The sequence below is a fragment of the Pogoniulus pusillus genome, chromosome 5 (genome assembly GCF_015220805.1).
Source record: "Pogoniulus pusillus isolate bPogPus1 chromosome 5, bPogPus1.pri, whole genome shotgun sequence".
Taxonomy (NCBI): Eukaryota; Metazoa; Chordata; class Aves; order Piciformes; family Lybiidae; genus Pogoniulus; species Pogoniulus pusillus.
This window is the reverse complement of record NC_087268.1, coordinates 38,807,973-38,834,026: the sequence shown is the minus strand read 5'-3', so window position 1 is coordinate 38,834,026 and position 26,054 is coordinate 38,807,973. Positions and strand designations below refer to the sequence as shown.

The following is a 26,054-nucleotide window of genomic DNA, read 5'->3' as shown; positions in this document are numbered from 1 at the left end:
AGTAGATATGCATCCTAATGCCATGAAATGATCCCTGGAAACATGATTGTAGGAAACAAGTATGATACTGGTGCTGCAGCTCCACTATTGTTGAGGCTTTCTTGAAGATTTAGTCTCTAGAGTAATTAAGAAACATAATTAACCCTCCTATTATTGCATATAATGAAACCTAATGATTTTTTGGTGGCTTTTCATGATCTTATGCACCTGTCTTTTTGGTTAATTCTGGTGCAACTGAAGTGAAACCTGTTTCCTTAAACTGTGGAATGAAACAGTAGAGCACAACTTTTCCCCTGTATTATTTAGTAGTTTTTTACCAGCCATGCCCTGAAGAAGACAGCAGAGATGAGGCATTCATTTTCCAAACCAACATTCTTTTTCTAGACAGCTATGTTCCTATTGATGTGCAGCCTACCAAATCAGTTCATACCGAATTGAAAGTTCTCATTGAAGGCTCAGGGGTGACCTTATTGCTGTCTACAACTACCTGAGGGGTGGTTGTGGCCAGGAGGAGGTTGCTCTCTTCTCTCAGGTGGCCAGCACCAGAACAAGAGGACACAGCCTCAGGCTGTGCCAGGGGAGATTTAGGCTGGAGGTGAGGAGAAAGTTCTTCCCTGAGAGAGTCATTGGACACTGGAATGGGCTGCCCGGGGAGGTGGTGGAGTCGCCGTCCCTGGGGCTGTTCAAGGCAGGATTGGACGTGGCACTTGGTGCCATGGTCTGGCCTTGAGCTCTGTGGTAAAGGGTTGGACTTGATGATCTGTGAGGTCTCTTCCAACCCTGATGATACTGTGGTACTGTGATACTGTGATACCTTGGGTGAGATCATGAATTTACCAATATCAGCAGGACTTCTGACAGAACCAAGTCCAGGACAAAGCCAGGTGCAGGATTTAAAGTCTTTCTGTCTCTAAACTGAATAGTAATGCTACCAAAACCCCTAAATCAGTTACCAGGCTGAGCAATTGCCGAGGTGTAAGAGTAGAGTGTCTGGCAGGAAGATGTACAGAAGGTATTATCACACAGTTTATGTAAAGCTGCACCATCTCAGATGACTTGAATTTTGATACTTACAGTCATTCCTTTCTCATAGCTTCCCTTCATGTCTGTCTGGACTCCTGAGCCTGCAGTAGCCTTACTAAGATAACTGGACTTGCCTATGTTCAGAGGACTTCATATGTTAACTTCCCTAAATATGTTTGTCAGTCCAGAGGGCTTTGTAAACTCAATCAGATATATGTAATAAGGCCTTGGCTTCCTACACACATCTTTTTTTCTCTAATTGTAGATGTTATCTTGCTACCTGCTGCACAAAACAGAGCAGAAAGATGCTGTGGCTTACCAAATAGTGTTTGGAAGTGCTCCAAGGCAAATTAACAGACCAAGCTCTAACCAATGCTTGCCCAACCATTAGAAAACTTTTACAGCTGTGAAAGAATGCAGTTTGCTCTGCAATTTTCTCCCTATGCAACGTACAAGCTAAAACCATTTTTGCAGTCAGTGGAAAATAAGACCTATCTAAATGTTCTGTATGGTTGGCACTCTCTTACATGGCAGAAAAAGCAGAGCACAGAGGCCTTTCATTCAATGTGAGTGCCAAGTGTAGTGCTGAGCTTGGAGGGAAGAGGAGTCAGACATTTATTATTCCCTGGCCACCCAGAGAGGAAAAACATTGGTGTCTAGAAATTAAGCAGCATTTGCTTGACATTTCTGTAAATCAATTCTACTCAATAGTGTTGTGGGGTTTTTTTCTCTGGGGGTGGGGGGGATGTGTTGTGCCCTAAATCAGATAGTACTTTTCAGAATGTACTTCTTTACTTGAACTTTGCAAATAACTTAAGAGATTTTAGTTAACTTACTGAATAATGTACAGCTTTTAGTTAACTGAAATGAGCTAGGCTGAAAACCAGTAAATAACCTTCAGGCATTGCTATGTAATTGCTACTGTAATTTTGTACATCTTTGGACTCTAGTCGAACTAGGCTCTGCAGGTTGCTTTTGTGAGCCTTGTGCAACTCATTATCAGTGGCCTTGCTTTATGTGGTCATGAGAACCCATTATTCTACCAAGTTACCTTGACAAGGCATACAGACAACTTGTTAATTGTTGGAGAATTCTTGTTAGCAGAGGACACAGAAATGATAAACATGAGCAACTGTGCTGAGAAACGGCCTTGGGACACTGCTAGCCCAGGAAATCAAACTGTAAACATGTGAGCACCCCACACAGAGCTGCAGTGGGCAGAGTTAGATAGCCAAAGGGGCTGGAGTAGGTGGTCTGGAGGGCTGACCCTCAGATTGTTATGGTATGCTGACCTATCTATGCCTTACAAGTAACCCTGTACCCTCTGATTGTAACCAATCTTGGTGGAGCACGCCTCTTGCTAGAATGCATATAAGTCACTGTATCACGGAAATAAAGTGGATTATGACCATCTAACCATATTGGTGAACAAAGAGTCATTTTACCCATAGAGCTCCACCGGCAGTTAATCACCTCTGGCCAGTGCAGTTCATTGCAGCCTTTATTATTTGGGCATCTCTGTAACTCTCCTCCTTGGACAGTGAACTCCAGGACAGCTGAACCAAACTTCTCTCTGACATATGTTTAAAGATTTGGTGGTGGTGATATCATTACCACTACCTTCAGTGACTTTCCAGTCATAAGCACAGGAGGAGGACAGGCAGCATATTTTTATCTTCAGAACACTTAAGACTTCCTTGCTGTTCAGTCTATGATACAACTGAAATCTTATGGCAAACAAATACTATAGACATGTATAGAGAGCTCAGAGAGGCAGTGTGCTTTGTCTTGACTGCTACTGTGTCTGCTCCATCATCTTCTCTTCCTGCATGCATCCTGTAATAAGTGGTCAGTAAAATCTGACTACACTTTTTTTTTTTGGGGGGGGGGGGGGGGGGGGTGGGGGTGTTGTGTGTGATGGGTTTTGTAATGTTGTGATTTTTTTTGCCTGTTTGTTTGATTGGTTTGGGATTTTTTTTTTTTTTTTTGAGGTGGGATGTATGTTTTGAAAAAAACAAACCCCAAACCAGATCTCATTTTGCAGCCATCTAACCCCATTCTCTGCTATGTGATGGAGAGAGAATTGCATAGTTGTTAATAGTAACATTTTTATTGTTACAAGGTAAACAGATCATAGGATGTTAGGGGTTGGAAGGGACCCAAGGAGATCATGGAGATCATCTGAGATCAGATGTTCTTGCCAATTAAAATACCTGTAGAAGTAATTTAAATTTTTTTTTTTAATGAATTGTTAAGGAGGGGTTTGAATCTGGGTTAGGAGTGAATTGTAATGAGGCCAATGTAAAAAAAAAATTAAATAGTTTATTAATTATACAAAGAAAAGTTCCCCAAAGTTACGTTCAATTAACACACACGGATTGTATGATGCGGTTGGCAAGTGAGCAGAGCCTGTCCCCTCCCTCCTGACACCCATCCCTCAGATAGTTATAAACATTTATCAAATCCCCTCTCAGTCCCTCAGCTTCTCATGAGCTATGCTCTCCAGACCCCAGTCATCCTCCAAGCCCTCTGCTGGACCCTCTCCAGCAAATCTCTATCCCTCTTCAACTGGGGAGCCCAAAACTGAACACAGGATTGAAGATGAGGTCTCACCAGGGCAGAGTAAAAGGGATGAGAACCTCCCTTGATCTGCTGGACAGAGTCTTCCTAATACACCCCAGGATCCCATTGGCCTTCCTGGCCACAGGGGCACATTGCTGTGTGTGCTAGTTTGAAGCAAGCTGGAATGTTTTGGTAGAAGAACTAGATAACGGGCAGTGAAATGAAAAACAATTGATGTCAACTTCTCTCACAGTTACGCTGAGAACTCTGGGAAGAAGAAAGACTTTTTCTCCATTTTTGTTTCTCACTCTTGCTTTTGCCTTAGACCTGGTCACATCTCATTAACCCTGCTCCTACTAACCCTGCTCCCTAACCTCTTGGCTGCACCTCTTTTCTTCCTGAGAACTGGGGTAAGGTTGAGAGGGTCGGGGGGAGGTGTTGGGGTGGTTTGAGAGCCCCTCCTGGGGACTCAGGTTTCTGGGAGGGGAGTTGTGCTTTTGTATTGTTTATCCTTTGTATATTTCTGTATATAACTGTATATAAGTGTATATATTGTAAATAGCTGCTTGTAAATTCTGCTAGCTGTAAATAAACTGCTTCATCTATATTCCCAGAGGCCGTCTGAGTTAGCTGGGGCAAATACAAAGTGTGGGAGGGGCGGGGTATCCCCCAAACCATCACATTTTTTTAATTGGCGCCCAACGTGGGGCTAGTTATTTGAGTGAGTGGAAATTAGCTCTGGGAATTAAGATGAAGCTAATCAAGCAGCTATTGTACTTGGTGGGGATTGCTGTGTGGCCTGTTTTCTGGTTTTTTGTGTACAACTGGATCAAAGATCAAATTGGTTATTTCTTGCTTCATGTAGTTTTTAAGAAGGCTAAAGTTAAGCTTTCAAACATGTTCTGGAGCTGGGGTGATTTCATTCTTGGTTATGCTGGTTTTAGTGTCACTGAGAATATTACTAGTGATATTACAAGAGTTTTTGTCAATAATGTTACAATCAATCGAGAGTCTGCTTTATCTACTGCTCTCATGAGGGTCATCCAGCCCCAAACTGAAATGCCAAATCCATGCAAGGATTTCTACTCGAAACAGAGCATGGCAGGGATGCTGGGCATTATACTGGCTCTTGTAGTTTTAAATTTCATATTAATTTTGGCATTATGTGTGAAAAATTCAAAACCAGCTTCTGTAAGAGCTAGGAAAATTTCTGTGTCTCAGAAGCAGTCTCTCTCACAGCAAAACAAGGGAACACAGTTATTGGCTTCCCCCTTGCCAGCCTCTCCACCCTCCTCTGTAGGTTCTGGGAACACAGCCAGTGTTCCCGCCACTAACGTAAACAATGATAAGGATAACCAAAACAAGCCGCAGAGTTTAGCAGGAGCCCCAGGAGCACAGGCAGGTACCCAAAATCAGAATGTTCCTAGCAAAAATGAAAACAAGTCAGGGTTGGCAGGCATCCCAGGAGGACAGGCAAATAATCCCACTAATGCTAATAATACTACTAGTGCTAGTAACGCTAGCCCAGTCAGTCCAAATCCTAATGACACCAGCTCAGCTAATTCGAACCCCCAGCCAGCAGACCAGAACCAAAATCCTCCTGTTAAAAGCAAGGCAGACTTGAACTCACAAGCTCCAGTTCAGACCCCTAAGGATACAAATGCTCCAAGTCAGACCTCCAATAATTCAAGTGCTCCAAGTCAGACTCCTAAAAATTCAAATCCTCCAGCAGACACATCCAAGTCTGTTGCTGCTCAGGCCCTTCTGGCACCTGCTAAGGCAAAAGCTAAAACAAAGAGTGGTTCGCAGGAGGATGTAAGACAGGGGACGTCTGGTGGTCAGCAGCAAGAGGAGGAAGAGGAGGCAGTTAGTCTGCGAGACCTTGTAGATGTGCTGAGACAACAATACTCAAGTGAGAGGAGCGCTGTGAGGTTAGCTGCCAGGAGAGAGGATGGTTCCAATGAGTTTAGGAATGCTATGAGGAAGATTGTGTTAGGCCAGGCACCACCAGATCAACAGGAAAAGGAGGAGGAAGATGACATCCAAGGCTCCAAGGATCCACTCAGAGAGGTCAGGGAAGTTAGGAAGGAATACACAAGGGAATCAGGCGAGCCAATCCTAAGCTGGCTAGTGAGATGCCGTGGCATTGGTGCTAATGCTCTGCAGGTAGGAGACAAGTCTGCCAAGCAGCTGGGACCACTCACTAAGGAGAGTGGAGTGGACAAACACCTAGCAAGTCCTCTTGGTAGGGTTAGCTTGTGGACACGCCTTCTGTTGGCTGTGGCTATGAGATATCCTTCCCGAGATGATTTGCCATGGGCTGCCAAGAAGTGGAACACCGTTGAGCAGGGAATTAAGCTTCTGAAGGAGTTTGCTGTGAAGGAAGTGCTTTATGGAGATCATGGTACTCATGAGCCTGATGATATTCCTTTGGGAACAGGTCTCATGAAGAAGCTGATTAAGCTTGCTCCTTCATCCTATGCTAACATCTTGGCCAGTAAATTTCTAGCAAGGAGTGATAATGGAAGATCTTTCACTGTTGGTGAATTCACTGATCAGCTCAGACAGATTGAGGACAGCTTGTCACATTCTGGTTTAGTCTCTGCCATACAAACTATGACCACAGAGATTAAAGATACCATGAAAGAACTGAAGGAGGATCTCAAAAACATTACCAATCTGGTAAAGGATACCGTTCCTGCATCATCTGAATGGGTGCATGTTTCTGCAGTCAGGAACAGACGCCCACCTCCTGCAAGGCAATTCCAGCCTAGGAGGAGACAAATTCCACCCAGACAGCAGCAATCACGTGCGTCACTGTGGATACTTCTGCGTGACACATACGGTGAGAACATGAACAAATGGGATGGTAAACCCACTTCAGCTCTTTCAAAGAGGGTCAGGGATCTGCAGAGTGGCAGAAACAGAGGCAGTAATGCCCGAAAAGTAGCTGTCACTTCTTCAGCTCCTGAGAGCAACTGCAATTGTTCCAACAGTTGCAGTTCCTCTCACAACAACACCAATCACTGTGTACACCCTACATGCCATGTTCAGCATTAGGGGTGCCCTGCCTCCAGCCAGGAGGAGGAAAGGGATAGTGGAGAAAACCGAATCTATTGGAATGTATTCATTAGGTGGCCTGGCAGTTCAAGAGTTCGGAAATACAGGGCTTTAGTTGACACAGGTGCTCAATGTACTTTATTGCCATCAAATTGCAAAGGGACAGAGTCCATTTCTATCTTTGGAATCACTGGTGGATCTCAAGAGTTAACTAAGATACAGGCTGAGATCAGTTTAACTGGTAAAGAGTGGAAGACACATACTATTGTAACTGGTCCTGCTGCGCCTTGCATTTTGGGAATTGACTTTTTGAGACAAGGTTGTTTCAAAGATCCTAAGGGTCATAAATGGGCTTTTGGAATAGCATCTGTAGAGATTGAGGATGATAAATTGAAATTGTCTGTTAGACCTGAACTTTCTGATGAATCTGCAGTTGTGGGACATCATGACATAGAGGACTTGGAAGTGCCAATTGCAACTCAAACTGTTCATCATAGGCAGTACAGAACTAACCGTGACTCTTTGTTGCCCATTCATCAGCTGATTCGTCAATTGGAGAGTCAGGCTGTCATCGAGAAAGCTCATTCACCTTTCAACAGTCCCATCTGGCCTGTGCGCAAACCTACGGGCGACTGGAGACTGACAGTTGACTTTCGTGCCCTCAACGAGGTGACACCACCCATGAGTGCAGCTGTGCCAGACATGCTGGAGCTCCAGTACGAGCTGGAATCGAAGGAGGCTAAGTGGTATGCAACCATTGACATTGCTAATGCTTTCTTCTCTATTCCTATAGCAAAGGAGTGCAGGCCTCAGTTTGCATTCACCTGGAGAGGAATCCAGTACCAGTTCAATCGTTTGCCTCAGGGGTGGAAACACAGCTCAACCATCTGTCACTCAGTCATCCACAATGCACTGGAGAAAGGTAAAGCTCCAGAGCACATCCAGTACATCGACGACATCATTGTGTGGGGCCAAACTGCTGAGGAAGTCTTCGAGAAAGGTAACAAAATCATTGACATTCTGTTGCAAGCAGGTTTTGCCATTAAGAGAGACAAGGTCAAAGGACCTGCCAGAGAAATTCAGTTTCTGGGAGTGCGGTGGCAGGATGGTCGCCGTTACATTCCTCAGGATGTGATTAACAAAGTCTCTACCATGGCTGTTCCCACCAGTAAGAAGGACACACTTTCTTTTCTTGGTGTGGTGGGATTTTGGAGACTACACATTCCTGGTTTCAGTCAGATTGTCAAACCTCTGCATGATGTGACTCGTAAGAGAAACAATTTCGAGTGGGGACCTGAACAACAAGCAGCCTTTGATCAAATTAAGCGAGAAGTAGTCCATGCAGTGGGCTTAGGACCTGTGAGATCTGGTCCAGACATTAAAAACATTCTGTACACGGCTGCCAGTGACAATGGTCCAACTTGGAGTCTCTGGCAGAGAGCTCCAAATGAGACACGTGGTCGTCCACTTGGTTTCTGGGGACGTTGCTACAGAGGTTCAGAGACATATTACACTGCAACTGAGAAAGAGATTCTAGCAGCCTATGAAGGAGTGAAAGCAGCTTCTGAAGTGATTGGAACTGAGTCACAATTGCTTTTAGCTCCTAGACTGCCAGTTCTTAACTGGATGTTCAAAGGCAAAGGTTCATCACCACATCATGCCACAGATGCAACCTGGTCTAAATGGATGGCTTTGATAACCCAACGAGCACGAATGGGTAATCTTGACCGACCTGGTCTAGTGGAGGTGATCACCAACTGGCCGGAAGGCACAGACTGTTCCAAACCTCCGGAGGAGAAAATAACTCGTGCTGAGGAAGCTCCTCCCTATGGTGATCTCTCTGATCAGGAAAAGAACTATGCTTTGTTCACAGATGGTTCCTGTCGTCTTGTTGGGAACAAGCGAATATGGAAGTCAGCGGTTTGGAGTCCAACCAGGAGAGTTACCGAAACGAAAGATGGCGAAGGAGAATCCAGTCAGTTCGCTGAGGTAAAAGCTGTTCAACTTGCTCTTGATGTGGCTGAACGTGAGAATTTGCCTATCCTTTACCTCTACACCGACTCGTGGATGGTAGCCAATGCTCTATGGGGTTGGCTAAAGGACTGGAAGAAGAATGGTTGGCAGAGGAAAGGAAAGCCTATTTGGTGTGCTGATCTATGGCAGGACATTGATGCACGGCTGGAGAAAATTCCAGTGAAGGTGCGGCACGTAGACGCACACATGCCCAAGAGCAGAGCCACTGAGGAACATCAACACAACCAGAAGGCAGACCAAGCTGCTAAGATTGCTCAAGTTGATACCAACTCTGAACTTGACATTGACCTTGATTGGAAACACCGAGGTGAGCTGTTCTTAGCTCGGTGGGCCCATGACTCATCTGGACATCAAGGCAGAGATGGAACGTACCGATGGGCTCGCGATAGGTCAATTGACTTGTCCATGGACGCTATCACCCAAGTCATCTATGACTGTGACATTTGTGCTGCTATTAAGCAGGCTAAGCGAATCAAGCCCTTATGGTATGGTGAGAGATGGTCAAAGTACAAGTATGGTGAAGCCTGGCAGATTGACTACATCACTTTACCTCGATCTCGTTCTGGTAAGCAGTATGTGCTGACGATGGTAGAAGCCAGCACTGGATGGTTGGAAACCTATCCAGTTCCACATGCTACTGCACGTAACACTATTGTTGGTTTGGAGAGACAAATCTTGTGGAGACATGGAACTCCAGAGAGAATTGAGTCAGACAATGGTACTCATTTCAAGAACAATCTTGTGAAAAACTGGGCCAAAGAGCATGGTATTGAATGGATCTATCACATACCCTACTATGCACCAGCTTCAGGGAAGATTGAGCGCTACAATGGTTTGCTGAAAACCACCCTCAAAGCCATGGGGGGTGGAACTCTGAAAAACTGGGACAAACATTTAGCAGAAGCTACCTGGTTGGTAAATAGTAGAGGTTCAGTAAACAGAGCAGGACCTGCACAATCAGATTTGGTCCAAACAGTAGACGGTGATAAAGTTCCTGTTATACATGAGAAGAATCTGTTAGGGAAAACTGTTTGGGTATTTTCTCCTTCGGGCGAAGGGAAACCTGTCCGAGGGGTGGTTTCTGCTGAAGGTCCTGGTCATACATACTGGGTAATGCAGGAGAATGGTGAAATTCAGTGTATTCCACAGAGAAATCTAACTTTAGCTGAGAGAGTTTAAATTCAAGCTGTTAGGAGTTTTCTGTTCTAGGTAACATCGGCGCCCAACACTGAGAAAAATCTACAGTATGTGAGCACGAACCCAACATCACCTGGGAGTCCCTGTTCTGAGCTTTTGAATCACCTACATCTGATTGAAGTGTGAACTGAACTTGTATATATTGTTTTAGTGTAAATATTGGTTTAGATTAGATTGGATAATTCTCAGCGATACTCTGAGCGAAGTAGACAGGGGTGGATTGTGCTAGTTTGAAGCAAGCTGGAATGTTTTGGTAGAAGAACTAGATAACGGGCAGTGAAATGAAAAACAATTGATGTCAACTTCTCTCACAGTTACGCTGAGAACTCTGGGAAGAAGAAAGACTTTTTCTCCATTTTTGTTTCTCACTCTTGCTTTTGCCTTAGACCTGGTCACATCTCATTAACCCTGCTCCTACTAACCCTGCTCCCTAACCTCTTGGCTGCACCTCTTTTCTTCCTGAGAACTGGGGTAAGGTTGAGAGGGTCGGGGGGAGGTGTTGGGGTGGTTTGAGAGCCCCTCCTGGGGACTCAGGTTTCTGGGAGGGGAGTTGTGCTTTTGTATTGTTTATCCTTTGTATATTTCTGTATATAACTGTATATAAGTGTATATATTGTAAATAGCTGCTTGTAAATTCTGCTAGCTGTAAATAAACTGCTTCATCTATATTCCCAGAGGCCGTCTGAGTTAGCTGGGGCAAATACAAAGTGTGGGAGGGGCGGGGTATCCCCCAAACCATCACACTGTGCCACGGTTAACTTGTTATCCCTGTATCCACGTTTCAGAAAACAAGTGGTTGCTTTTTCTGGTGCAGATTTTTTCATGCTCTTTTCCAACAGATTTTATTAGAGGAGTATAAAATATTCCACAAAGAGCTTCTGGAGTTTTGAGACAAAAGGCAAATTGCTAATGACACCGCTAAACCATTTTAACAAAGTTGCAAGCCTTGTGGCAGGAACCTGTTTCTAGCCAACCTGCAGATGTGTTGAGGCAGTGGTGTGTTGCACGTATGTTCCACACGTGCTCCACAGGCAATCTTGCCTGGCTTTTTCATTAAATAGCAGGTACAAAGTAAATGTTTGAAGTGCAGGGTGACCGTATTTGATGCGTAAGAGTGATGAAAGTGATGCATTATGTCACTGTAACATATTGACATTATCAATTACATGTTATTAAACAGCTTAGCTAACTGAATGATTTACCTTCTGTTTAGCTGCCTTTTTCAATTAATGGTAGCAAATGCTATAGAACTGGGGCACAGTCATAGAAACCATATATTTTCTCCTGTTAACACCAGCATTGCTGACATACGAATGATGTGAGTGTTGGCATTTTGCTGCAGGCTCTAATGGGCTAGTTTAAGTGGTCTAAAAAAAAAAAAAAGTGATTAATGATTAGGAACAGGACTGTTACACAGCTTCACAGCTCTTTTCCTCAGTGCATTTCCATTTATGTCAACCCGCCGTACGCTTGGGAGGTGTTATTTCAAAGTAGTCAGCACAAGGGTTTTTTCCTACTGCCATTTGTTTCTATTTGGTAAGTCCTATTAGTTGGTCAGATACAGCTAGTGGTTCCTTACAGTTGTAAGCTTCAGTAATGAAGGAATGGAATCCACAGGATTTGTATTTCTGTCGACCAAAATCTAAACTGCTGAACTCTATTGTCATTCCAAAGCAGTGAATGCTGTGTTTAACATCACTTTACTTATTGCTGTTTAGCATACTGTGTTGGAAATAACCTCAAGCTTCCTCTCAAAGTAATCAAAGCACTTCATCAACCAGTACTTGATGCTCTACTGCTATTCACATGATTTTTCATCAAGCAGTAATTTGTACATTAGTACTGCTTGTTTGCAATGGGGTTAACTGTCCACCTCTAAGTCCTCCCTTATATATATGGATTTACATATGCTTATATATTTGTCATGTGTATTACTTTGGAAACTCAGGCCAAGGAACACTGCTGCAACACTTTACCCCACTCCCTTCAAGTACTAATTAGCTTGCCATTAGTAGGAAAAGTGAGTAGTTTCAAGAGAAAAGGGCTGGAAAATGCAGTGTCTAGCTCTTTTTAATGAACCTTATCTAGAAAATATAATGTATTCTTTGTTTTTGTTTGTTTGGGTTTTTTTAAAGCTAAGGCAGTACCAAACATTGAACAGCAGTGGGTTTAGAACACTCAAAGGAAAGACACCTTGTAGTTTTTGGAAGCTTATTTCACTGTGTTAAGATCTTAGAGCTCATGGTTGAAAGTCAGCATTTGCTCTTAAATATTGTGTTGTGAATAGGTCTTCTTGGAACAAGCCACTTAGTTGCTAGCCTTTTGCCTTGACGTTTTGTTAGTGATCAAGGTATGAAGCTGAGTCTCAACTGTGTAGAAGTTTAACCAAGTTTTCTGAGCATAATGCTTAAGAAAAAAAGGTTTATATTATAACTGGGGCCAGAAGGGAGGTGATTCAGTGTGCAGCAAGTGTACTAGAGCCACCTTTCTGCAGAATAAAAGTTATGCCAAACAGATTTGCAGTGTCTGTATGGGAAAAAAAAGCATGGCTTGAAGGCAAGCATGTCACCCAGTTGGCTTGTGTTTAAATGCAATGCTCAAAGTATCATTACATAGCTTATTTTCCTCTCATTAATATTATCTTTAGCCAACTTTGCCAGGAAACCAGCAATAGAACAAGAGGACACAGTCTCAAGTTGTGCTGGGGGAAGTATAGGCTGGATGTTAAGAGGAAGTTCTTCCCAGAGAGTGATTTGCCATTGGAATGGGCTGCCCAGGGAGGTGGTGGAGTTGCCATCCTTGGAGGTGTTCAAGAAAAGACTGGATGAGGCACTTAGTGCCATGGTCTAGTTGAGTGGCTAGGGCTGGGTGCTAGGTTGGACTGGATGATCTTGGAGGTCTCTTCCAACCTGGCTGATTCTGTGATTCTATTCTATGAAACCAGAGCTTGGGCATGCCATACTGGATGTCCATTGTGTGTCCTTGTCCCTGGCTCTCCAGTAACTTTGACTTAGGTGGTGCACTCCAGCCAGATATAGCAGAGGTGGGAGGCTTCTAAAAGCGTTAAGGTCCAACCCATTCAGTGTTAGCTAGAGGAGGAAGATTAAACTCTAGCGTGTCAGAGAGTGTAGGGCGGAGGGTTTAAGGCAATCGAATCTACACTAAGGAGCATGCAGTTACAGACCAACCAAATACTCTTTTAAAGATGGCAAACAGCTACAAACCTTATCTGTGAGAAAGAAGGCTTTTTTGGTCCTGGTGCTGACACAGCTACTTGTTACTTCTGCCTCTGCAGTACACAGAGGAGAATTTTCAGGGATTTTCATGTCTCTATATGTGCATGGGCTAGGATACGTGTAGTTGTTGCTCAGGATATGTGACACTGCTTCCCTTCCACGTTTTTAGGACATATAGCTTAATAGAAGCCACTTGACATCCTGAGGTGGGGTTTTCTTTCCTTTCTTTCTTTTTTTTTTTTCTTTATTTTCTTTTTTTTTTTTTTTAATTATTTTTTTATTAGCACAGACACAGTTAAAGAGTTTGCATTTCCAGTCCACAGATGGGTCAGGGGAACATCTGCTCTGGACTGGTTTCAAGGGCTATTTATCAGCTTGAGCCTTCAAACCTCGAGCAGTGTGGTGACTATTCCCAAGGCATGTCTGCCCATGCTACTTGTCTTTTGGAAGCGTGTGTTGAGGCTCATTACACACATGTATTGTTCAGGATTTTTGCTTGGCTCGGGTTTATTCTGTGCTGAAACGTTGATATAAAAGATATATACACAGATTTTTTTTCCCCCTTAAGTATCAGTGCAGCCCTTTTCCCCCTGTAGTCCGCAGTTGCACTGTTTGTGGGCAGGTTTCAAAGGAATCTCATCTCCATATGGTTTTACTCGATAATCCTTTATCCACCATCTTCAGCTCTCATTCCGTTGCTTTCTTGCCTGTGGCTACGTTTCTATCTCAGCATCAATTAGCACAGTGATTTATACAACAAGCAAGCAGTTTAGAGGTAATGGTACACAATTAACATCTCATTCCACCATAAAGGGTATGCTAAATACTCCAGTCACTGCTTTCTCTGCCTGGAATTGAAATAAGTGTTTGTCCTAATTCATATGCTATCTGATGTGAAGTGGGCCTGCTTTGTGCGGCACTACACCATTAATCTAATTATAGATAGCTGCAAATGAAGTGCTGTCTGAGCACGGAGACTGAAGAAAATAGCGCTTTTGTCATTTAGCATGACTCTGTGAAGCAGGATCGCACTTTCCGCGGCAGCATGGCAAAATGGAAAGCTGAATAATATTGCTGCCTGTTGCATCTTTTCTAATTACAACAGCGTTGTAAACACAACTGGGCGCTGATATAAATAGAGCTGTAGATAACGCTGTCATGTGGGTTGTAGGAGAAAATCCTTAGTGTGCTGTTGTATTAAATGATGCATCCTGATTGACAGCTACCTTGAGACTGCGCTGATGGAGTTGTCAAAGCATTATGCTAACAGGCTGCTCCAGCGACTGCAGCTGCAGCGGCTCCTGCTCTCGCCCGGCTCCCTCCCTGATCCCTGCTCGTTTCACCTTGCTCGGCTGCATGCTAGCTCCAAGAGGACATCTCCAAGCTTTCAGTCTCTACGTTTTTGATTCAGCCTTAGTCTGAAGTGGAGGAAATACATGAGGGTTTTTTTGCATGGCTTTAACCCTTGTTAGGTTTCTCTAGAGTGTTAATTATGTATCACACAAGGAATGGAAAGTGGGAAATGTGGCTGAATAACAATCCTAATTAAGTTTCTGCTGCTGGAGTGTGTACCGTATGGTGGTGAGGCTTCTCTCTTTTTTTTCTTTCCCTTGTTACTACTTAAAGGCTCATGATTTTTGTGGCTGTTGGTTTTTTTTTTTTTTGGTATGAGTTGTTGGCTTTGTGTGTGTGTGTTTTGGTTTGATTTGGCTTATTTGTGGTTTTAGTTTTAACTGTCTCCCTCGCATGTTGAGTGTTTGCTCCTCCATTAGACTAAAAGTGCTACTATTTTGTGCAGGTGTTAATGCCAGTCCTCACCACCACCTTGTGGAAGTAATTTAGCTCTAGAACTCAAGAGCCAGGAAAAAAAAAGCCCCTGTGATTTGCAAAATGTCATTTATCAGCTTTTCGAGTAATAAAACCTTGACTGAAAGGAGGTGGTGCCTGACACCTTCAAGTAATATGGAATAACTACATAATTTTCCTGTTTAGATGCAGTGCTGCAAATCCAAGCAAGGATATGGTCACGATGTAAAAACATATAATGGCTAACAAAAAACCTCAGTATGCTCATCGTGTTCAGCGCTAGAACACTGCTTGGTATTGCACTGGATGAACTCTGAATAACATACTCCTTGTGAATCTAGACAGTCAAACTGCAGGTGACTTGAGTCAGGATGTGAATTAGGAATGCTTTAAAAGGAAATTATGTGACCACACTTAAATTTTACTGATTCCAAGGAGAGACCATAAGGTTAGTGAAAATAATGAAGATGCACAGCAGACAGTTTCTCTCTACTGAAATTTGAGCAGCATAAGACTTTCTGCCTTCTGACCACAGGAATGACAGACGTTTGAAAAACATGGTTGAACCTCTAGGTGAAGGCATACTGAAAATCCACATCTGGTCAGCAATCCAAACACTGCCATCAGTAACACATGGGTAGTGATACATTAAATTGCTCTATAAAGTATCCAATGGAGTTTGAACATTTACAGCCTCTGGGGACGTAAGTTTCAGGTGTACAGGGAAGATCATATTTAATAAAGTAATGTGAGATTTAACAGAGTGCAGTTTTGAGCATTTTGCTGAAGATCTACAGTATTCTGTTGTACAGTGTCAGGGAACCATATCTGTGCAAACTACAGGACTTGTTTTTAAGCAAAGCTGGGGGCAGATGTACCCTGGTCACCTTTCTTTTTGTTTTTTTTTGGTAGCAGTTGGTCTACTTCTTGTCTACTGACCTGAGGGATGGATCAGTATAGTATGTATCTAAAAAAAAAAAACCCTACACAACCCCCAACAAATTATTTTCACTGTATTTACTTTCTTCTCCTCTGCTTTTCTTACTCCTTTGCACTGCTGTTATTACACCTTTTTGTTTTCCTTTTAGTCGCAGAGATTTGGTCGCGAGAGGTAGTTTTGCATTACAGAAACCCCCCCAGTTCATTTAGTGGGAGAGGTAGGAGAGGATATGGTTGCCCTTAGAAAAGTATTAAGTAACATCACTTTTCCCCTCCTATAATTTTTGTCAACAGATTGTGGACTCCAAGGGTCTTGTGGAAAAGAAACACCTGGTTTTTATGCCATCAAAAGCTGTACAATTCCTTTCAAATACCTCTTTATTGACTACTTTGGATGGCAGAATTAGGCTCTGAAACCCTGTGGAGTGGAGCAGTGGCTGGTGACAACTACTCAGCACAGATCTGATGGCTAGCAGATTTCCTTGCTCTGAGAGTCCACTCAGTCTATTTACGACTTCAACAGATGTTTTGTCTGGTTTAAGCCAGTGGAAACCTTCTGGTCTCTATTTAGAACCCAAACTTTACAGCCTTCCTCGGTTTACACTCCTTTTCCTCTTCTCAGGATAAAGGAAGAAAAACTGAACTTCACCCACACTCTGTTAGTAGCATACCCAAACTTCTACTTTGTAAGCTCATCCTTTTAATCGCTAAATTAAAGGCATAGCAGCAGTGTCAATCACGTAATGATAAAATATATATATATATATTCCTAGTTGTCTTTATTGTAGCAACACTGTCAGGCCTATTGTTTGATGTAGTCTTCTAGGGAGACTTGTGGCTCTCTCTCACTGAGCCTCGGTTAGGTGAGCTGCCCCTCCCACCCTCCCCTGCGCTACTCATCCCTAAGAGATAAGAACCAGCATTACAAAGGGACACTTATGTGGGTATTTAGTAGGGTCCAGCCAGCAGCAGAAATACATCAAAGCTAATCTTAAAGAAGGAACCTTTCTTTGTGGCTTTGTCTTTTCATATTCTGAAAGGTCATTTGTGAACCGGCTGTGCCAAAAAAGGCCTTTCCCCAGAAGTTTACTGTTGTTATTTTTTACTTTTTGATTACAGTAACTTGCTTATCCCCCAAACCGACTAAAGAACAATAAACAAATACAAAAGAAAAAGGAACAGCTCATCAATAACAAAGAACTGCATTTTAAAGCTTTGAGTGTCCTGACTCTTACATCTCACTCCAAGCAAAGCAGGAGCCCTGCAGAGAAAGGAATCCAAAAGATATGAAAATTATAAAGATAGTAAAAACAATGTTTGCTAGGGATATTTTAACTTGGTGTGGGGAACTGGGCTTTAAAGTACAGCATACTAAGGAACGTGGGTTTTTTCCTTGCTGCTGTGCATTGCAAACTGAGCAGAGAATTCTGCATTTCAGTCCCTGCAATATACTGTGCCCTAGATGAACGCAGAAGGTCTACTGCTGTCATTTCAAGCTTAGATTTAGAAATGGGGCAGCTCAAAAGTGTTATACGTGCCTTAAAAATCTACATGGCTTCTAAACCCAATCCTTTGAAACACCATCGAGATAGTCGTTTTGCATGAGGCAGCAACAGAGTCTACAATTCTAACTTGCTTCTGTGCTCTTCATGTTATTTTTTTTTGTCCAAAATTTATTTTCAAACTCGGTAAGTGCAAAGAAGACACTAACCATGGATACCGAAACTGTGCAATTTGGTGTAATTATATTCCCCCCCATAGATTTAATGAAGGACTTTTAAGTACAATTTATCTTTGATAAATAGTCCCTCTGCAGAGAATGTTTATTAGATTGACAGCAGAATACACTCTGCGAGCTTTTTTTCCTTGCCACTTATGACTCAGATGAATTTTAATAGGAGCAAAAAGCTTTTATTTGCACAGTAATTTCACTTAAGGATCATATCCTTCAGAAACTGGCAGACACTTGTATGTCTTGATTGCAAAACAGACACTCAGGAGTAAAGAAACATGCATAAGATGTTATTATTTGACTTGTCACACAGCTGCAATTCGATTTGCAACTTATGTCATCAAATCTCCTATAGGCATTGCCTCCCCTCTCCCTACAGCACACACGCAAGTGTCCATACAAGCACTCACAGGCACAGGCACACAGGCTGGACTTTTAGGGCAAGAACCTGGAAAGAGCACAGTGCATTAAATATAGTTGCTTGTGCTGCCGGGATACAGAACTAGCAGTATTTTGGACTGGAAAACATGAGTGCCACAGTCTGTAATGGTCATGATGATGCCTACAGGAGGCTTTTGGCATACTAAATGGGGCTGGTTTCCCTGTGTGTTATCAGTCATAGACAACATTTGCGAATGGGGTCTCAAATTTTTGGGGTTCCATGTACAGCTTCTGGGAGTATCGTTGTGGCATTTTATTACTTTGACTGTGGGGATGGTGGGGGGGATCAGTTCATTTAACCATTTGCGTGTATTTCTGATTAGAAGCAAGTATTTCCAAGTGAATGGCTGAGCTGTTCATTGCACGTAGTCTTGTGTGTCCAAACGTCGTTTATGGGGGATGATAATCCCCTATTATGTATTTTTAATTTGGCTTTGAAAGCCACTTTTGAAAGATGTCATTGAGGAATTAATCACCTCTTGCACGGGTTTTAAAATACTTTGTTCTACTCTCTATGGAAACAGAAGGTAGAGTCCCCCTTTACCTTCACCATAAGGGTATCGGATTTTTTCTGTCGGCGTAAAAATGAGAAGTAAAGACATTTTATTGCTGGTAAAACAATAGCTAATTGTTTTGGAGGAAAACATACTGTTCAAAGCAAGGTGTTGAACTTTACATCAGCCAAATACGCATTTGAATTGTAAATGCGGTTCATCCGATGCTTGTCATTAAAACCTTTGTTTAAATTACTGATGAAGCGTGCGGGTGCTGAGCTTCACTCGGTTGGCCTTGGTGCGGCAGGACCTTCAGGCAGAGACCTGCTGCCATCTACTGGCCTTCCGCGGTCGTTTTCAGGTGCGCTGGGACAAATGGGAATGTTGGATGAATGGATAAGTTTTTCAACAGCTAAAAGCCTGGAGATGAAGTTAGTATTTGCACTTAGATGTTTTCAGAAAGGTTTCTAAAGGGATGCTCCCAGAGACTTGAGAATCACAGTATCACAGTATCAACAAGGTTGGAAGAGACCTCACAGATCATCAAGTCCAACCCTTTACCACAGAGCTCAAGGCTAGACCATGGCACCAAGTGCCACGTCCAATCCTGCCTTGAACAGCCCCAGGGACGGCGACTCCACCACCTCCCCGGGCAGCCCATTCCGGTGTCCAATGACTCTCTCAGTGAAGAACTTTCTCCTCACCTCCAGCCTAAATTTCCCCTGACGCAGCTTGAGGCTGTGTCCTCTTGTTCTGGTGCTGGCCACCATACTCTTTTCTGTTCTTAACTAATATGAATAGTAATAGGAAAAAAATTATATATATATTTTTTTGTTCTTTCAAGGTAGCTAACAGCTGCTGAGCCTTTTTTATTACAAACAAGACACGTTCGGTGCAACTACAACGTTCCCTCATTCTGTGCCTGTGCAAGAAAAGTTTAATAGGTCTGAATTTCAAAATCTAAACAAGTTATTAACTTCAAATATTAAACACATGATTGGAAAAAATGTGAGTTTTAAAAAAGTAAATGTAATGTGTTGAAAATATGGCAGACTTTTCCAAAAGGTCAGTTTCCAATTCGGCACAGCACTGGAAATGAATCGCTCAATATCCCTTATGCACTAGAGATAATATGCGGTCAGCATAAGGATATTTCTGTGGGTGTTGTTTGGGGTTTTTTGGGAGGTTTTTTCTCTGTCTGTCCCCAATTCTTAAGTGAGTCTGATATTTCTTTCCTGTGCTTTATTCTTTCCTTGTATGTCTTCTTTGGTGGAGATTGAGGTTGCACGTTTTCCTTTGTACGTCCTGAAAATGAAACTCTGAATAAAGATGTCAGTGATTTTGTTTTCAGACGCTCCCGTAACGAGTAGATAGCAGATGTATTGCATAAAAGCATGCTGTAAAATAGTGCAGGTTATTGCCTGGGATTCACCAAGGTGCAGTTTTCTAAAACATTCCTCTTCCTATTCTTTAGTACAAGTTACAAATACTGACGAAGGTTGCTGCAGAGCTGAGCAAGTACATGCCAGAAAAAGCAGCAGAGGACACCTCCAGCATTTTGCGATCTCCCATGCCTGGAGCAGTGGTGGCAGTTTCTGTCAAGCCTGGAGACATGGTAAGAAATGTGATCTATTTGTCTGCATTTTCATTATGTATTCCATACAAAATTCTCCTTGGTGCAGCTGAAACTACAGGTCACAGGTTGGGGGGTAGGATTTGTTTTGTTTGTTTGTTTCTTACAGTACCTGTAGAATAAAGTGTGCTGGAGGATATGTGCTGCTTTTCAGCAGAATTATGAACGCTAATCAAGCAGCATCATTCCAATTACGCTGGCTTTAAAAGGAGAATTTTCAGCTGGGCACAAGTGCACAGCTGAAACTGGGCAAATAGCTTGTTTTTGTATCACAGATGCCTTGGCAGGGGGGAACGTGTGTGTGTGTGTCTGTGTGTGTATATGCATGTAAATATACCTAAGTATATATATGCTGTTAGTGCTAGCAGGAGGGAATTGTTGATTTTCTGCCCTGAAACAAAGAAAATACTACTGAACACAAGAGACACAGGATAGGTGTTTAACTTTCTTTTCCTCAGCCTTCCCCCTTTTATTTTTTTAAGAAGCCCTATCTTAGCATTTCACAATGCATATGAATTTCCTGAATTGGGAACTCCGTGATGGGAATTTCCAGTCTCATATGGAAATATTCTTGTCCTGCAGAAGGAATAAACTTGATGTACAGAAGAGCAACAGAATATTCTGTTGCTGTCTTGGGGATTTCTAATGCTTCTTACCTCATGTTGAGCTGGAAACAAATGTAAATACAGTGTTTAAGAGTTGCATATAAACACCTATTTGAGCTCAGCCTTGTATGAACTTCTACCACGTTATATATAATACATTATTTCTAAGGTTAGGGCCCTTATCTCTTATAACCAATGAAAGCAGCAGAGTGACGTAGGGAGAGAGGAGTATTTGAATCAGATTGTGCACATGAATTTGAAAATACTGTTGTCAATTATGTGGTGCCATAAACATGTGTATGTGGTGCTTAGATACAAACAGAAAGCTTTAGTTTCAGGGTTCATAATTTGTGGTAATAAACGCTAGGTTTTCTTGGAGGATGATTTAGAAGTGGGATCAAGATCTTAAATCTAAAATTAGCACTGCAGTTATGAGCTTTGCCAGTAAAGTGATCTGTTTGCTTACATTTTGTTGGGATGCCACGTTTGATTTTAGAGTATATGGAGATTTCTGTCTATTTACAGAGAGAAGGGAGCCATTCTGTTAGTATTGAAGATCTATAGGTGCGAATGTTCACGTTATTGAAACAAAGAGACTTCTGAGAAAGCAGAACTAAGTACAGCTTGAGTAAAAAATTAGGAAGAAAGAAATTCTTTCAGCTTGTTCACTTAGCTTTCTGGTTTTGTGCATCTGCACATGCATGCTGTTTATATCTTTAAACCCAGTAGGATTCGGGTAAAATTAATCACTATGTCATCACATGGATGGGAAAATCTGATTTCTGTGTCTAGGCAGGGCAAGTGGCTGAGTGAGAGAGATCTTAAACATTCTTTTTTTAAGAAGGAAGCATATTGAAGGCAAAGATTTTGAGCCTTTTAAAGTTTGTTTATACATCTTTTAGAGAAGACAAGTCCATTAAGTGTTAGTGGACTTCTTGCCCTAAAGAATAATTCTCGTTGGGTTGAAGGAAGGAATAGAACCAGTGGAAAAGGAAGCCAGAACTAAGGATTTTAAGTCAATAAACAAATGAACCTCCTTCCACACATCCACAAGTGGTGCGGTGCATCAGATCACAAGTTGTTAAATAATGCGTGGAGGGTTTTTTTCCCCCTCTCCTCTCCTCTCCTACAGCTTTTTGCTGGAGGCGCTGAGCGGCAGAGCATTTGAACGGCATAATCTATGTTCTGCTGACCCGAGATTGTCAATGCTAATTGTGCAGCTTTAATTGCAAAACCACGTTTGCTTTATTGAAAAGGGTTTAACTTAAATCCTTCCTTTTCAGGACTAGTGTCAAAACGTTAAAAAAAAGTGATCCAGCCAGCGAGATGAGGGTAGCATCAGCTCTCGGCACTGAATAGCAGTGGGATGGTGTGATTCAGATTACACGTCTTGGCTGTCCGTCAGGAGCCAGCTCGCTCACTACAGCTGTTCAAGGCGTGGCGGGCAGGGAACTGTAGCTCCCCGATAAATACAACTCTTTTTGTTGTGCTGCTTGGGAAAAGTCTGATTTCTTTAGTGTGCTGCAGAAATGGGAATTTAAGTAGCTCCTGTTCTGTGTTTGCAGCTGGGTTTGGCAGCTCTTATTTGCATGGTGTGTGAAAACAACACAGCTGAAAAATGGGAGAGCTCAAGGTAGTTGTCCATCCTTCCACCCAGGTGTTGCTGCCGCTAGCAATTAACCTGCCTGATTATGAGATGCTCCAAAATTGTTTTCTCCTAACCTGTGATTCATGCTAAATAGTGTTTAGTGTAGCACAGGCCCCTGTTCTCACAGAGAGATGCTCCCAGAGTGGTCAGTAGCGTGGGGAGCTGGGCTGCCATACCCCTCCTACAGCTGCAACTTCATAAACGGTGAAGAAACTCCCAGAGAGGGGCATCTCGTCTTTGTCTGAATGGCCACAGTTGCAAACCCATCTTCGTTGCCTGTAGTTTGGCTGTAGGGCATCCAGGCCTGGGCAGGTAAAGCATATGGTGTTTGTTAGTCCCTCTCTGTGTGTCCTTACCCAGATGAGAAGGCAGTGCTGATCTATGTGTTAGTTTTCCCCACCCGATGTGTCTTTGTTTTTCCTTAAAGCATAATGTTCTCATCTGGCTGCCATTGCTGAAAAATACTTGGATCTGATGCAGCCCAATAGAAGATTGTGTGAACATCCTCCATCCAGCTGCTCTGATAAGCAGTTTTCAATTCATTTTTTTTGGGGAAAAAAAATATACATATGTATGTGCAAGGGATTTATTTTCTTTTGTCTGTAAAATGTTCTATAGATTTTAGTGACACAGTGGGGAAGTGCTGTTTGTCATGTAGAGAGAAGCAGAACTTGCGATGCTGCCAATTTTTTAGCTTTTCAGTTACTTTTTACTTTATTTTCCTTCATGTGATCAGAAGACTGTAATTAGTTGTCACTCAGTTATTCCTGGAAACACAATGAAAGCACTCAGAAGCAGAAAGCAACATAAACAACAAAACAAATTGAAATCTGGCTGACTGAAAAGAAGGTTACTATTATTTATGGAAAGAAGGCTTAAATTTAACTTACACAGAAAATATTCATTTGGGGGGGGGGGGGGGGAGGATGGAGGTGGGGAGATCGTTTGCATATTTATTTTGTAAGTAGATTTTTAATGAAGAGCATGCATTAGGGTGAAATTTGCTTTTGGGAGACTTAAATTTTTGGGTTCCCCATGGTGCCAAAGACAAGAGAAACCACTAGACTCTAGGAATCCAGGCAACAGACTCATTTTGTTCCTGCCAACACCAATGGCCACACAAGGCAGCTCTCCCAGTGGTACTTTTATGCCAGTGTGGAGATGGCAGTGCACACATTTTTCATATCACCAGCGTTATCACAGACACAGCACCACAGAAACTAGAGAAGCTGCACAAATTCACTGCTTTACTCAGAGGGCAGGAAATAGGCAAGCACTTGCAAATGTTTATTTCTTGTCTTGTTTGACTTGAGTTTTGTGCCTGTAGGCTTCTGAAATTGTAAGGGAAGGGAAAGCCCAAGATCCTAATGGTTGAATGGGTAAACTAATATTGTCATACCCTATTTAAAGGAAGTCACCCACAGTGCTCCCACAACTGATTCTGACTTTGGAAGTCTGAACTGTCCGCAGCAATACAACTGTCCTGATTGCCTTAAAGCCTTTGCCTTACTTCCACTTATGAATGTAGTTTTTGCTTTTTCCAGTTTCCATCTGTCAGTAATGCAGAGGTATTTTTAGCTTTATGTTTCTGTTGGATATTTTTATTTTTTAATTAAATTAGGCAGAACAAGAGGCATTACTAAGCTAAACTAATATCAGTGCTGGTAGCCTAAATCACTTTAAATTTGTGATTTCCCCCAGTTTATATATATATGTAAAAGGAAAGGAACACTCCTTTGAGGTAAGCACCACAGAGTTACAGAGTCTTTGGCAGAACAGGAGGCATTACTAAACTAAACTAACATCAGTGCTGGTAGCCTAAAGCACTTTAAAGATTCTCCTCCCAGTTTATATATATGTAAAAGGAAAACTCCTCTGAGGTAAGCACCACAGAGTTATAGAGTCTTAGGTAGAACAGGAGGCATTACTAAGCTAAACTAGTATCAGTGCTGGTAGCCTAAAGCACTTTAAATTTGTGATTTCCCCCAGTTTATATATATATGTAAAAGGAAAGGAACACTCCTCTGAGGTAAGCACCACAGAGTTATAGAGTCTTAGGCAGAACAGGAGGCATTACTAAACTAAACTAACATCACTGCTGGTAGCCTAAATCACTTTAAAGATTCCCCTCCCAGTTTATATATATGTAAAAGGAAAACTCCTCTTTAAAGATTCCCCTCCCAGTTTATATATATGTAAAAGGAAAACTCCTCTGAGGTAAGCACAACAGAGCTATAGAGTCTTCGTAAGACTATGGGCTGAAGAAGAGGACAATTAATTATTTTGACCTAAGTTTCTGAATTTCCACTGGGATTTCCAGTACTTGAAGGTTACCCTAGGTTTTAGAAGTTATCACCATTCAAACCTCTTTTAAAATGGGCATTTTTATTTATGCTGCATGGGATGATTTTTTTCCCCTGCCAAGATGTCAGCTGCTAAAGGTGCATGCCAACTGACACCATCATTTTGAAAGTGTGTGATTTGAAGACTGTGTTTTCAGTTGTGTAACTTAAAATGTGCATTACTCCCAGTGTGATTCCATCCTTTTAAAACAACTGAAGAAGAGGTTTTAAGCTGCATTCCCGTTCTTTTAATGTGTATTGCTCTTGGAGTTCAGTTGTATGCACATCATTTCAATTCCTGTTATTATTCTTCAGAATAGTAAAAAAGAGCAACAACTTTCTCCAGAGTTTTCCATCTCACAAGCCATGGAAAGATCTTGCTATGGGAAAAGAGATGTTTCACTTGACCTCTGCTGCTGAAACACTCACTGTTAAAAAACAAACCAAAACAGCTTCCTAAATTCTGTTTCTCAGTGCGTTGCTCATCCACATGAAAGAAGTGGAGTTACAAACCAGCTTCCTAAATTCTGTTTCTCAGTGCATTGCTCATCCTCATGAAAGAAGAGGAGTTACAAACCAGCTTCCTAAATTCTGTTTCTCACTATATTGCTCATCCTCATGAAAGAAGAGGAGTTACAAACCAGCTTCCTAAATTCTGTTTCTCACTACATTGCTCATTCTCATGAAAGAAGAGGAGTTACAAACCAGCTTCCTAAATTCTGTTTCTCACTACATTGCCCATTCTCATGAAAGAAGAGGAGTTACAAACCAGCTTCCTAAATTCTGTTTCTCACTACATTGCTCATTCTCATGAAAGAAGAGGAGTTACAAACCAGCTTCCTAAATTCTGTTTCTCACTGCATTGCTCATCCCCATGAAAGAAGTGGAGTTAGAAAGTCACCTGTTGCTGTCAGCCAGCTGGGTGTTGTTTTAAATCATATTTGCCATTCAGACCTTCAAATCTAAAAAAGGAATAATTGCATCTTTTCTCTTTCTTACAGTTTTACTGGTTGGAGCTTATAATGGGGAACTAACAGCCAGGAGGAACAGTAAAAATGCATTGCTTAAATAACAGTCTCACATATTACTTAGATGAATAGCTTCTAAATAATTTATTAAGATATTTTAGAATTCAAATAAGATTTTCCTCCCGTGTGTGAACCTTTGTTTTTATTATCCTTGTTTTTCCCTTTTACCTCCTTTCCTCTCTCCTGTTCTTCAGTGATCCCAGAGCTAACATAAACTGCATTTTTCAGTTGAAGGAAGTTTGCAAACTTAACCAAACACGATCACAAACCTCAT

General features: G+C 42.1%; 1 protein-coding gene across 4 annotated transcripts in view; it reads left to right on the top strand.

Annotated features, from left to right (window-relative positions):
• Nucleotides 1–26,054, top strand: part of PCCA (propionyl-CoA carboxylase subunit alpha) — a 358,591-nt gene that overhangs the window by 289,376 nt on the left and 43,161 nt on the right. For all 4 annotated transcript variants that reach the window (XR_010302383.1, XM_064143822.1, XM_064143820.1 and 1 more), the window contains exon 22: nucleotides 19,999–20,139. Coding sequence is in view for 3 of the 4 variants with exons in the window: in XM_064143822.1 (XP_063999892.1) it covers nucleotides 19,999–20,139 (141 nt within the window). In the remaining variant the exon portion in view is untranslated. The remainder of the gene's footprint in view (nucleotides 1–19,998; nucleotides 20,140–26,054) is intronic.